The 13,654-nt window shown below is 43.2% G+C and overlaps 1 protein-coding gene across 2 annotated transcripts in view; it reads left to right on the top strand.

The window, feature by feature from the left end:
• The window catches only part of LOC309551541 (beta-galactoside alpha-2,6-sialyltransferase 1-like), a 236,734-nt gene extending 235,294 nt beyond the window's left edge, over positions 1–1,440 (top strand). For both annotated transcript variants that reach the window (XM_082252166.1, XM_082252165.1), the window contains exon 6: positions 1,148–1,440. In XM_082252166.1, coding sequence (XP_082108292.1) covers positions 1,148–1,389 — 242 coding nt within the window. In that variant the 3' untranslated portion in view covers positions 1,390–1,440. The remainder of the gene's footprint in view (positions 1–1,147) is intronic.
• The last annotated feature ends 12,214 nt before the right edge of the window (positions 1,441–13,654 follow it).

The following is a 13,654-nucleotide window of genomic DNA, read 5'->3' as shown; positions in this document are numbered from 1 at the left end:
AAGTGCTCAGGTGCTGAAAATTATACAAAGTTCATCAAGGTGAACTACAATGTGAATAAATATAAATAAAACAGTCCTTAATCGTGATCCAAATAAGGTGCTCAAGTGCTGAAGTTTATACAAGGTGCTCCGAAGTGATAGGTGACCCCTCTCGGTTCCCCACTCACCAAATCGCCAGAATTTTTATGCCTTGAATTTATATTGCACATTAGCCCTCTTTGCCAGGATCTTAAAGGTGTTTCCCTAATATAGCCTTGGATAAAAATAGGTTTGGGTCCGCTTCTTTAATTTCAAACTGCAGCTGCTGCCATTGTAAAATTCAATGCAATATGGTAAATCGGGAGGCTTTTTGTACACTGTGGCTGTTGTAATCAAAGGGGTATTAATTTAGTTTTTCACAATTCCCATCATGCCTATTCATGTCGGTGAATTCAGAGTTTTACTACACCTCATGGGATGTGTAGTTTCAAAAAGCTGGAGGACCGTAGTTTGAGCATCCCAGAACTAAAGGGAACAGTAATATTCTGGAGCTGTCACTCAAATAGGAAATAAGGGGAAATTATTCTAGGACTTGACTTTGGGGAAATTTGCTCTCACTTGCTTTTGTTCAGGTTTCTTTATAATGTAGTTAAGTAAAACCTTGCCCAAATAGAGCACAGCAACAGCTTTTCTTTGCTCTCCTCTAGGTCTGTTCAGCCACAAGAAACAAAAATATCTCTGATACCTCTGGGTATTGTGGAACATATGACTCACTCCTCTTCCTCCCATGTGATAACACTGGCCCTTAGTGATTGGCCCAGCATTGCCACATTGGAGGAGGGAGATAATCCTCATCCATGTGTAATCTTTAAGTAGAGCTTCTCAGAGCTTGCACAGGGCTTCTATTCCTTACTTCTGGAGAATAAATAAGCAGCAAAGAAGTAAGGGCACGGTGATTATTTCCTGCAAAAGAAGAGGATATCTTTACTTTACACAGGCAAACCATTTGCTTTCCGCCACTGGTTTCTTACCAATGTAAAGAAATTAAAATATTCCTGTTCATTTTATGTTGCTTAGCTGACAAATGCTGTAGGGAGATAAGGAATATTACAGCACATTTGTGTTATTTGGTGAACAATTAGCCCTGGTTTTATGTCCCTTTTCTCAGGAATATTGCTGATGATGAACCTTTGTGATGAAGTCAATGTTTACGAGTTTCTCCCATCCACTCGACAAAGTGACCTGTGCTACTATTATGAAAGGTACTATGACCGCGCTTGCACAGTTGGGGGATACCATCCTCTAATGTACGAGAAGAATTTAGTGATGAAGCTTAACCAGGGAGATATGAATACCATTCACAGGTATGGGAAGGCGACATTGCCAGGTATCAAGAACCTAAAGTGCTAACCACTATATATGGTTTTCACAGGTGAAAATAAAGACACTTATACAATTAAAGTATGTGAAGTTCTCCTCCATAAAAATGGTGGACATTGGAGATATGAGGAAGTGTACCAAGGATGTTTAACAGGAGAAACAAACCGAAACCTTGATAGCCAAAAGATAAATTGATGTATATGTTACTTTGCTATTAAGTGAAAAAAAAATCTGGGCATCTGCAGCTAAAATGGTGGGAATGTTTTCAGGATTAGGTGGTACTTTTACATTACATTTTACATTTCCCAGTAGATTTAAAAATTTCAAATCAACCTTGTTGATACCGTATACAAACTGTAATGCCATGAGATATTTATCTTTGTAAATAGTATTTATTTAATTTACTGTTCTGAAACAAAACTGTAATTTTTAAGTTTACAGGCATCTTGTCAATGTATGATATATATTTTTTTAATAACTATAATAAATATTAATTTTAAAAGTAAATGAATACAGGATTTAACCAAGATCCTGGACTTATGGAGCAGAAACTGCTTTTAGACTATAAAAGCAAGCAAGTGTAAGGTGGAACAAGTCACTCCTCTGAATCATTAAGCCATGTGTATTCATTCCAACTGAAACTTTTAGGCTGTATAAACAACAAGATTTTTTAGGTTCACAGTTAAAATAAACTTAGTAATAAAAAGAGCCTAGAGTTCCACCTGCTGGCTGGAAATGAAGCTCAGAACTATTTATATGCAATCATTTCCTGTTACAAAAATGAAGAGTATACAGTGTATATATTTAATTGGGTTTTCAGTTCTGCGCTTTATAAATAGAAAGCTAAAACACATCCTAAACATTCCCATAAATAAGTACACCCATTCTTCCCCATTGTAATTGTGAATGCATCTGATTATTTTTAAGGAAATGAATAATCCGAAGTCACTACAGCCACACCCAAAAGCACTGATCAGGAGAAAAGTTCTACTACCCAGAAAGACTGATAAGAGGATCTTATCCTGAAGTATGCTCTGGGTGTAGGAAATGCTCAAGAACTAAAATTACAACCCAACTCCATCTTCATAACAGAATGTAAACAAATATTTCCCAATTCTTTATAAAATAAAAAATCAGCTCTTGCTACAATATTCACCTTTCCTTCGATAGGGTCCCCAACAGACTCACTGCTCCTGTGATCCTGAATATAGACATTGAACTCACTTCATGTGAGCCTAGGGCATCAAGAACACATTCTCTGGGGGAACATTATCAGGTGCCTTTGACTTACAGGAGAGTGCTTCAGAACTCATTATGTGGTTCTGCATTCTGCTTTCAATAACTGCCTACTGCTGGAGGAAAAGGATTAATGACCTCATGCAACTGGATTAAAGACTCCTTAGAAAACTTATGTGATAATATTTTTTTTTAGGGTGTGCAAGGAGTGCTCCAAAGGGAAGTTAGGGGCATAATACAAGGAAGGGGGTAACTGGAGTTCAGCGTTAAGGTAAACAAAGTGGATGTTCTGACTTTGGCAGATTCACAATTCTTGGAATGCATTAAAAGGCTGAGTGCCATAACTTGTGGCTCAGAAATGCTCAATTCAAGCAGGACTAGGACTGAACCGATAACATAGCCCAATATAAGAAAAATGTAGTTTCTTCTATATTTATTTGTATACAAATATGTAGAAAATGACAGAGAAAGTATTCTAATTTATTTGTGATTCATGTTGACAATGTAAATGTGTACAGCAGGGAATGAGTACAGGTTACAAGATGCCTATTTTGTAAAATTGACTTTGTTCTATGTGTAAATAATATGCTTAAGGCCCCTTTCACACGGGCTTTCCGATCAAGTCCGCCTGTCAGTTTTTTTAAGCAGACCTAATCAAATGCTCCGTGCACCTCTATGGAGCAGCAGATGTCAGTGGTGACATGTCCACTGACACCCGCTGCTATCAGATCCGATCCTGTCCGTGAAATTCAGACGGATGGAAATCCTATTTTACATCCGTCAGGAGGATCGGATTGGATGAAAATGGAGAGGCGGTCCGTTTTCATCCGATCTCCCATAGAGGAGAGTGGGGATCTGACAGCTCCCTCTATGCAAAGTAAGCGGAGACGGACCTGTCATCCGCCTGCTCAGCGGGGGTCAGTGGAGTATGACAACACTCCTATACTGGTTTTCTTTAAGAATACTAACTGGAAACAAGTTAATTTATTTACCAGTGTCAGATCGTGCAGCAAATCTTATTGGTTTACACAGTTACCAATTTGTTTTTCCAGCCAACTTGATTGCTAAATGTATTGATGAAATGCACGTGACATCACAGCCCTAACAAGAAATTAAAGTATGTCTTTATTAAGTCTATGTTGTTAGCGTGGTGGGAATTTTTGGGAGTCTCATAACATCCATATATCGTTAAAATGGAATCTGGATTGGATCCCACTAGCAGGTCAGGGACCAAAGATCCAATGATTACTTGAAAACAGGCTTCTTTTAGGGGACACACTGTAATAAATAGTTGCTGCTATGTGGAATTTAATAGTTTGCTATTACATAATGTGAAATGAAAATTCTCCCAGTGGAGTGGTGATGAGGCTCAGTAGATGTAATGTTAAATGCTCTTCATGAAAAGCAGCTGGGTTCCATTGCTTTGGTGGGGGGGGGGGGGGGGGTTGATCTCCCTGGGTATATGTTTCAGATTTGGTGACAATGTCCAAAGGTAAAATAATTTTGCACCAAATCTAATTCCGTTATCCATACAGTAACTGTAAGGCTGCAAAAAGTGCTTGGATGGCTTTAATGAAAACATTTTTTCGGGGATCCCAAAGTCCTCCCAGACTTATATTCTTTTTTTTATTTGTCCTAGCTAATTAACAATCGATCACTAAGGAATGAAAAACTTATGGAGAGAGCATATGTTTTTTGAAAGCCAAGTTATCTTGATCCATGAAAAAATGATTGGCACAGATATTGGCAAACAAGTTCTTTTTAAGAGGACATGAAAACCCTAACCAAAATATTACTTGTAATGGGGGGAGCATGGGTCCCCTGGATGGGGATGGAGGTGTGGACTGGTGTAATTTTTCCCTAATTGCTTTTTTTGTCTTGTTCTATACCCTACTTCCTATTAGTGGTGGGAGGCAATGCTGTTGGGATGTTGGAATTTCCACCCAGTTCACTCTCACAGGGCATTCCAAGTCTCTTACATCATTGTCTCTTTTACACTTTTTTCTAATTGCTATTTCTTCTTTTCATAGTCAATATTAGATTATTTACTCTGGAACATCAACCTAAACACTGGTACACACGAGACAAAAATTAGCCGGATCATCAGGAACTGGATGACTTTCGGTCTGTGTGTACTGCTAACTGTTCAACAGAAACTGGTCTAGCAACTGGCTTCTGACAAGCAGTAATGCTGGAAAACCAGCACTTGATCAGTGCTTGCAGCCAATGACTGCAAGCTCTGATCAGTGTATACTGGTGGGAGGAGTCCTCCTTTCAGTATCAAATTGTGTTTGTGTTGATGCAGGGATCTATCAGTTTTTTTGTTTTCATTCAACCCACTGGTTGAACGAGAAAAAAACTGAACATGCATACCCTGTTTAAGAAGCCTTTGAAGTCACATGTAGTGACAGGTCCACTAGCACTTTTAAAGCTGAAATCCAGGCATAGCTATTTTTTTTTTTTTTTTACATAGTTACATTGGTCCAGCTTTCACAAGGATCAGTCGGGTATGGCACATACATAGTTACATTGGTCCAAGCTGGACCAATGGAACCATGCAAAAAATTGCCATACCTAGAATTCAGCTTTAATTTATGAAGAGCACACAGGTTATGTCCAAATACTTCTGTAGTCTATGTTGGGTCGCTATTGATGGACAGGGGGATATAGCAATACGGGATGTATTATGACTGTTAATGACCTCAGGCTGTGTCACAGATTCATTATGTCAGAAAGAGGTTTGCTGGTCCAGTGATGTTATGTTCTTCTTCACTGCTATGCATATTTTGTGTTGTAACTCTTAAAAGTAAAAAAAAGAAAAAAAAAAAAACATTGAAAGTAAAAGTATTATTGGACTACTATCAACTACCTATGTATCTGCTGGCTAAAATCTTTTGGGCTGTATGTTGGAAAATGTGTACACAAGTGATCAATATTTTTCTGTAGGATTGCACTGTGGAAAGTTATACACAAATAAAGATTATAAAAAAAAAAAAAAATGTGTGTTTATTTGTTTTTAAATCTAAAGACATTTGATTTTTGCATCTATTCTTTCTTTATGGTGTCTACTATACACAGTTAAAATCACACACCTAGGCACACACAAACACACATATACAACCCCTGTCAAAAAGTATGGAATTACCTCTCTTGGAAAAGGTTCATTCAATTGTTTAATTGTGTAGAACAAAAACAAATCACAGACATGCCTCAAAACTATTTTAATTTAACATTCCAACTTTCTGACTTTAGGAAACACTTTCTGTGTAATGGATCTCTATTGTTCTGTGTACCTTTTACTGTAACTTTCTTTCCTTTATGTATTAGTAACATTGTTTTTACATTGCAACACTAATCTTTTTGTATTACTTACTTCGTATTTTATTTGTAACATCACTGCTTTTAAAGTTTTACCAGCTACATTATCTTTGGTTGTATTGATTAATAGTAAGTGTAATTAAATAAGATCTTTATTTTTTAGCACAGTTATCATGGTACAGTTATACCAACATGGGAAAAATCAAGCAAGTACAATGCACATTAACAGTGACTCAAAGCAGCAGGGTGTCATCAGTAGATTTGGGTATATATATATTACAGACAAGCTTAACAAAATAACATTGTGCAAGCTATTAACCACCTAGAACTTATGAAATAGACATTGCAGCCAACCACAATCAGTAAAAATTGCCCTCAACATGGGGGGGGGGGGGCACCAAAGTGTCAAAAAGTAATAACCACAAGAGACAGTTTTTGACAAGTCCTTTATTAAAAAATAAAAAATAGTGTCCCTCGATGTAAATCCATTATCAATCATGACGCCCACCGGAACCGAAAAATAGAAAAAACTAAAAATGCTCTCGTCTCTTGGAAGGCCTCCCGCCGTATACCCGCTCTGCGCTTTGACATTTCTTCTATGCAGAGCTTTCAGCTGGAACTTGGTGGAACTAAGTTTTATCACCTCTTGCTCAGGCCCCCTGTTCCCTGCTCACCACCATCACTTGTAAATACAGAAATCCAGCTTTTGTGTTTACAAGTGACAGCTTGTCTCCCAAATAGCTCCCATAGATCTGATCTCCTGAGTGGATCCCACTAAGTGCAGGGTGGGGACAAGGGAGATGCAGGTGCCTGGGGTGTAGAGCGGGTGCCGACACCCTCCACTGGATGATCTCCCTGCAAGTGAGGGAGGTGGAGCCACATACAGTTTGCGGGGAGGTACTAGAGCTGGCTGGGTGCTTCAGCTTAATGCAACATCAAAAGTAAGGTGGAAGATGGTGGAGCTTTTAAGGAGGGGGGAGAATATAGGGGCAGTGGAGGGGAAGGTTGCATGCAGAGGTCATAGCTGAAGAGGGGTGAAAGTGAGATGTGGTTAGGGAATTCAGAGGTAAGCGGCTATGGAAGAAGGCACTCTGCACTCTGTATATAATGCACTACTGGTATTTAATATCCCTTTAAAACCCTTCCATTGTTAGTGAAATTTGACCACAGCCACTATTTGATGCGACTTTGGGTGTGTGTGTATGGGGGGGAGGGGGTTTTGGGGGGACCCTGATTGAGTTCCTGCACATATTTTCTGAGAAAAAAAAGCCCTGCTTCTATGCCATCCAGTGGCACCGCCTTCTTCTGAGGCCTGGTATGGACTGGGGGGGGGGGGGGGGGGCACACCATTTTTTTTTCAATAGCCAGGTGCCGGAAATTGTAACCGTGAGTCATTTTAAATGGGATTTGACTTTTTTCTTTAGAAATTTCATTTTTGCTAAAGCATGTTTTATGCGTGCTACAGATGTGCCACTTTACAGGCACATTAAGGGGGGGACAACCCCCCCCCCCCAGGCACTATATTTAAAGGAATTTTTCATTTCTTATTGTTGCACTTTAAGCCTTATTAAAATCACTACTCCTAAAAAAACGATCGCTTTTTATTTTTTTATTTTTATTGATACATGTCCCCCAGGGCAGTACTCAGACCCCTTTTATGGCCAATTTCTTGCATATAAGCCTTCAAAATGGACACTTTTGATTTTTCCTGTTCGACTTCCATAGACTTCGATAGGGTTCGTCGTTCAGCCCATCACTACTCCAGAGATGTCTCCTTCCAACACTCTCCCACAGCTACTGGACTAGTTGGATCTCACATATACCAGTAGTTCTTCTTCTCCATATGTAGTAAGTAAATAGCAGGGAGATATATAGCCTAATAAAGTGTAGTATTTATTAAAAACTATATAAACACAATTCAACATGATGCACTTACATTTAACAGTGCTTTAGGTAAGCACAAATACAGACAGCCTTTCAGTAGTAAGAATACCCCAACGGATGTGACGTTAATTGTGGAGGCTGCGCAAATAAAAAAAGCGATCCACAGTGGTGGAGCACTATTGAAGTGAATTTATGAGAGCACATTACCTGTTTTAACGCACAGTGATTGGAAGATGCCTAAAATATTACTTATTATTATTATTATTTATGGACTAATGTTTTGTGTATTTTTATGATTTTTTTTTTTTTTAATCTATCATATTTTGATTTGGTTATTGTCCACATTTAAATAGTACCATTCCTTTATACCAGGGATCCTCAAACTATGGCCCTTTAGCAGTTGCGGAAATACACGTCCCATGAGGCATTGTGAAACTCTGACATTCACAGACATAACTAAGCATGATGGGAATTGTAGTTCCTGAACAACTGGAGGGCCATAGTTTGAAGACCACTGCTTTATACTGTATATCAGGGCTGTATCCTGGCCTAGGCTAACAAGGCCCAGGCCTAGGGCGGCACTTTGCAGGGGGATGGCAAAAAAGCCGCCCCTGCCTCCACCTGGGACTCTACTGGTCACTGGTTGCTAGAGCCGCCTGGCATCTAGCAACCAGTGACGTCACGGCCATGACTGCCTGGCCCTGCCCATAATTCAAAGCGAAGGAGGATTTAAATTCCTCCTCCATTGCTCTTAGTGCTTGTGGGACCCAAAGCAGCTGCCAAGTTTAGCCCCTTGTTAAAGAGAGTCCCACCAGTCTGGTGGCAGCAGGGTGCAGGGCAGCGGAGCTAAATCCACCAATCAGGTGCCGACAGCAGCTGCTGCTACTGAGCAATGGCATTTTCACACAGCGAGCCCCGGAAGCTGGCTTTAACCGAGAGCCTGGGAAGGAGAACGCCTCCACCGCCACCCTGAACTTCTTCTCCAACCTTCTCTCCGCTCCTAGCTGTGACATCAACAGGAAGACAGGCTGACAGAGGGCCCAGAGGATGAGGATGGGTGAAAGGTAGGTGCATCACACACACCTATACACAGACAAGGGTGCACAGGAAGGACTGTAGGCAGGGCTAGGGGGTTTCCCACCCCCTCTCTCTCTTCCAGCACTCCCTCAACCACCCCTTCTCTCTCAACCCCCCTCACCCACCCCCTCTCTCTCTCTCACCCCCCCTCTCTCCCATCCCCTCTCTCTCAACCCTCTCTCTCCCACTCCCTCTCTCTCACTCCCTTTCTCTAACCCCCCCCCCCCCCCCTCTCACCCCCACTCTTGTAAAATCTCAGGGGTTCACGCTGGGACTTGTAGTCCTTCAATTTTGGAGGGAGTCACATCCATTAAACAGGAAGGGTTGGGGCAAAGTTACATAGGAGGAGTGCGATCAATTTTAGTCTTGCCTAGGGCAGCACAAAATCAAAATACACCACTGCTTTATATACATGATTTAAACATGCATGTTCCAATAAGAAATAGTAGATAAAGTGCCAAAGAGTGCAATATGGAACATCACTCAATGAATTGCAGATATACATCCAACACTTAACTGTGCATAAAAGTAACAACAAATGTGCAAACAAACACAGTGCATATATAAATGTCCTTATGTCATAATAAAAAGAAAATTGTGAAGTCCATAGTGAGAACAAAAACCATTAGCATGTGTTCTTCCAACTTAGATGTAAAAAGATCCACCACCGATTAGGAATGATCATCACGCCTCCTACCAGTAAAGAAGATGTGCCAAAGGTTATAATGGCCAAAAGTGTATAAGAAGTTAACACAGGAAGCGCGGTCAGCGGGGAAAACGATGGTCATTACTCTACAGTCTAACCCAATGGAATATCTAAAAAAAAGTGATGCGCCAGATTATTCCATTACATAATAAATATCCAAATAGGTGAAAATAAATAGATAAATAAAGAAATACAACACTAAATGATTATTATTTAAATTATCCTACAAACGTGCAAATTCCATCAATAAATTACCCATAGTTGCATCCATCAAATAGTATAATAGAGTACCCTCAATCTACTAGTGGGACTTTAAAATTAAAATAAATAGTGGGAACTGAATCAGTGCAAAAGTTCAAGTGTCAAAAAAAAATAAACAATGAACTCCAGCCTTGTCCACCTCCGTGGTGATCAGATCACAGAACAGTGCTCCATATTCCACTCCACCACCATACAATCAAGCCTCTCACCTTCCTATCTGACCCATGTGTCACCAGTGGGTCAGATAAAGCAGTTCTCTTAAGGGATAATGAATCAATGGGCAGATGTCATTTAAACTTGCTCCCGGCTGTAATGTATTGTCGGCTCCCCGCAATAAAGATAAAAACACCCTTCCCACTCTTCGGCGCAGGGTGCAGGAATGAGCTATTCTGTAAAAAAAAATTGGATTTGAAATTTCATGTACTTGTCATACAGGTGAAGAAAAATGGGCTTTTGGTGTTGATGGTGCCTGAACACCATAACCACTCACAGTTACTCTTGCTGGGCACAGGGACAAGCCCTGCCGTTAAACATTGTATACGAAATTGAAATCGCATGAACTTGTCATACAGGTGCAGAAAAATTTGTCTTTGGTTGTTGGTGTTGCCAGAACACTGCAAACTCTCGCAGTTACTCTTGCTGGGCGCAGGAACGGGCCCTGCTGGTAAAAATTCTATACAAATTTGAAATTGCAATCGCATGAACTTGTCATACAGGTGCAGAAAAATTGGGCCTTGGGTGTTGGTGGTGAATGAACACCGCAACCCCTCACAGTTACTCTAGCTGGGTGCAGGAACACACCCAGCAATATATATATAGATATCAATGTATGGTCTATACTGAACTGACCGATAGATACTGAATGGCCAAATATATACTCAAGTGCTATATATATATATATATATATATATATATATATATATTGTGAAGGATTAGCTCGGTGGCGGGTGTGGATGACCCCTTGGGGGGGTTCATTACACAGGGAGATAGCCGAGAAGTAGTTGAAAACAACAGTGTATGGTTTTATTCTTGCAATTTTCTTCAAACAGGTGCAAGCATCCAAAACATCAAAAATCAAAATAAAACACAAAATAAATCCTGGCCGCTGTGGGCGTCTACCTTCTCACACACAGGAACCTACCTAAGGAGTCTTCCCAACCTACTGCTGGGCAGACACTGCTGATCCTACAGCAGACACTCAATAGTCCATTTATTTTCTCTTCACACAGAAAATGTCCATTTGTTTTTCTTTACACAGAAAATGTTCAACACCTCACCTGTTGAAGTCTCTCATCTGACTGCTCTCCCCAGCTCACACAGCCTCAGGAGGCATCAATCAGTAATCATCCCCTGGATAACTTATAGAGGCCTTAATTGCCTCATTCTAAATAGCTGACGCTTTTTCCAACGTCCTTACACCTTCCTGGCTAACTTTGCAGCCGACGCCCTATAGAATTGTCTAAACCAAGCAGAAGTGTATCTCCCATCTGTGACAACACTCACAGATTTACCTGACTTCCTGTCACAATATATATACATATATATATATATATATATAGATATCAATGTATGGTCTATACTGAGCTGACCAATAAATACTGAATGGTCTAATATATACTCAAGTGCCCTATATATAAATATATATATCAATGTATGGTCTATACTGAACTGACTGAAGGATACTGAATGGCCTAATATATACTCAAGTGCCCTATATATAAATATAGATATCAATGTATGGTCTATACTAAACTGACCAATAGATACTGAATGGCCTAATATATACTCAAGTGCTATATAAATATATGTAGCACCCTACGGGTAGGAGCTAGGTAAAGGTATAGTGGGCCATGTCTGCCTAACAGCAGGGCTGTGATTTATTTAGTCAGGGTGTTATGGTTTCCAGGTGTGCCTGCTGAAGGGGTAGTCTCCCCACTGGCTCCTGTGAGAGGTTTCGCAAAAAAATTGGAAGTGTTAGTAATTTTTGCGCCCTCCGCTCAGACTGTGCCCCAGACGCCCCCAGGCAGTGTGCGGCTCCAATCCCAGAGCCCTGTATTTCACTGCAGGTAGAACAGGGGCAGCTCTGTCTCCGCCCAGCAGTCACATGACCGTGACATCATTCATCGGCGCTCGGCGGCAGGCTGGGGTTTGAGACTGCACTGAGCTGAGCTGTCAGAGGAGCCCGTACCGCCGCTCAGCACCCTTAACCTCCTCTCCACTCCTAGCCCGTAGGACAGGCTGACCCGAGGACACCCCCCCTCTCTCTGAGTCACCCCCCCTCTCTCTGTGTCACAGCCCTCCCTCTCTGTGTCACCCCCTCCCTCTCTGTCACCCCCTCCCTCTCTGTGTCACCCCCCTAACTCTCTGTCACCCCCTCCCTCTCTGTGTCACCCCTCCCTCTCTGTGTCACCCCCCTCCCTCTCTGTGTCACCCCCCCCACTCTGTCTCACCCCTCCCTCTCTGTCACCCCCCTCCCTCTCTGTGTCACCCCCTCCCTCTGTGTCACCCCCCTCTCTCTGAGTCACCCCCTTCTCTCTGTGTCACAGTCCTCCCTCTCTGTCACCCCCTCCCTCTCTGTCACCCCCTCTCTCTGTGTCACCCCCTCCCTCTCGGTCACCCCCTCCCTCTCTGTGTCACCCCCTCCCTCTGTGTCACCCCCCCTCTGTGTCACCCTCTCCCTCTGTATCACCCCTCTCTTTCTGTGTCACCCCCCTCTTTCTGAGTCACCCCCTCTCTCTGTATCACCCCCTCTCTCTGTATCACCCCCCTCTCTCTGTCACCCCTCCCTCTCTGTCACCCCCTCCCTCTCTGTGTCACCCCCTCCCTCTCTGTCACCCCCCTTTCTCTGTGTCACCCCCTCCCTCTCTGTCACCCCCCTCTCTCTGTGTCACCCCTCTCTCTGTGTCACCTCCTCCCTCTCTGTCACCCCCCTCCCTCTCTGTCACCCCCCTCCTCCCTCTGTGTCACCCCCCTCTCTCTGAGTCACCCCCTCTCCCTCTGTGTCACCCCCTCCCTCTGTGTCACCCCCCTCTCTCTGAGTCACCCCCTCTCTCTGTGTCACCCCCCTCCCTCTCTGTCACCCACCCTCTCTCTGTGTCACCCCCTCCCTCTGTGTCACCCCCTCTCTCTGTGTCACAGCCCTCCCTCTCTGTGTCACCCCCTCCCTCTCTGTGTCAGCCCCCTCTCTCTCTGTCACCCCCCTCTATCTGTGTCACCCCTTCCTCTCTGTCACCCCCCTCTCCATTTCCCCCCGCTCTCTGTGTCACCCCCTCCCTCTGTGACACCCCCCTCTCTCTGAGTCACCCCCCTCTCTCTGTGTCACAGTCCTCCCTCTCTGTCACCCCCCTCCCTCTCTGTGTCACCCCCCTCGCTCTCTATGTCACCTGCCCCTCTTTCTGTGTCACCCCCCTCCCTCTGTGTCACCCCCCTCTCTCTGAGTCACCCCCCTCTATCTGTGTCACAGCCCTCCCGCTCTGTCACCCCCTCCCTCTCTGTGTCACCCCCCTCCCTCTCTGTGTCACCCCCTACCTCTCTCTGTCAACCCCCTCTCTCTCTGTCACCCCCCTCTCTCTGTGTCACCCCCCTCTCTCTGTGTCACCTCCTCCCTCTGTGTCACCCTCCTCTCTCTGAGTCACCCCCTCTCTCTGTGTCACAGCCCCCCCTCTCTGTCACCTCCCTCCCTCTCTGTGTCACCCCCCTCCCTCTCTGTGTCACCCCCCTCCCTCTCTGTCACCCCCCTCTCTCTGTGTCACCCCCCTCCCTCTCTGTATTTCCCCCCCTCTCTCTCTGTCCCCCTCCCTCTCTGTCACCCCC

The sequence above is a fragment of the Pelophylax lessonae genome (assembly GCF_965119305.1).
Source record: "Pelophylax lessonae genome assembly, chromosome: 3".
NCBI lineage: Eukaryota > Metazoa > Chordata > Amphibia > Anura > Ranidae > Pelophylax > Pelophylax lessonae.
This window is presented reverse-complemented; position numbering and strand designations above follow the sequence as displayed.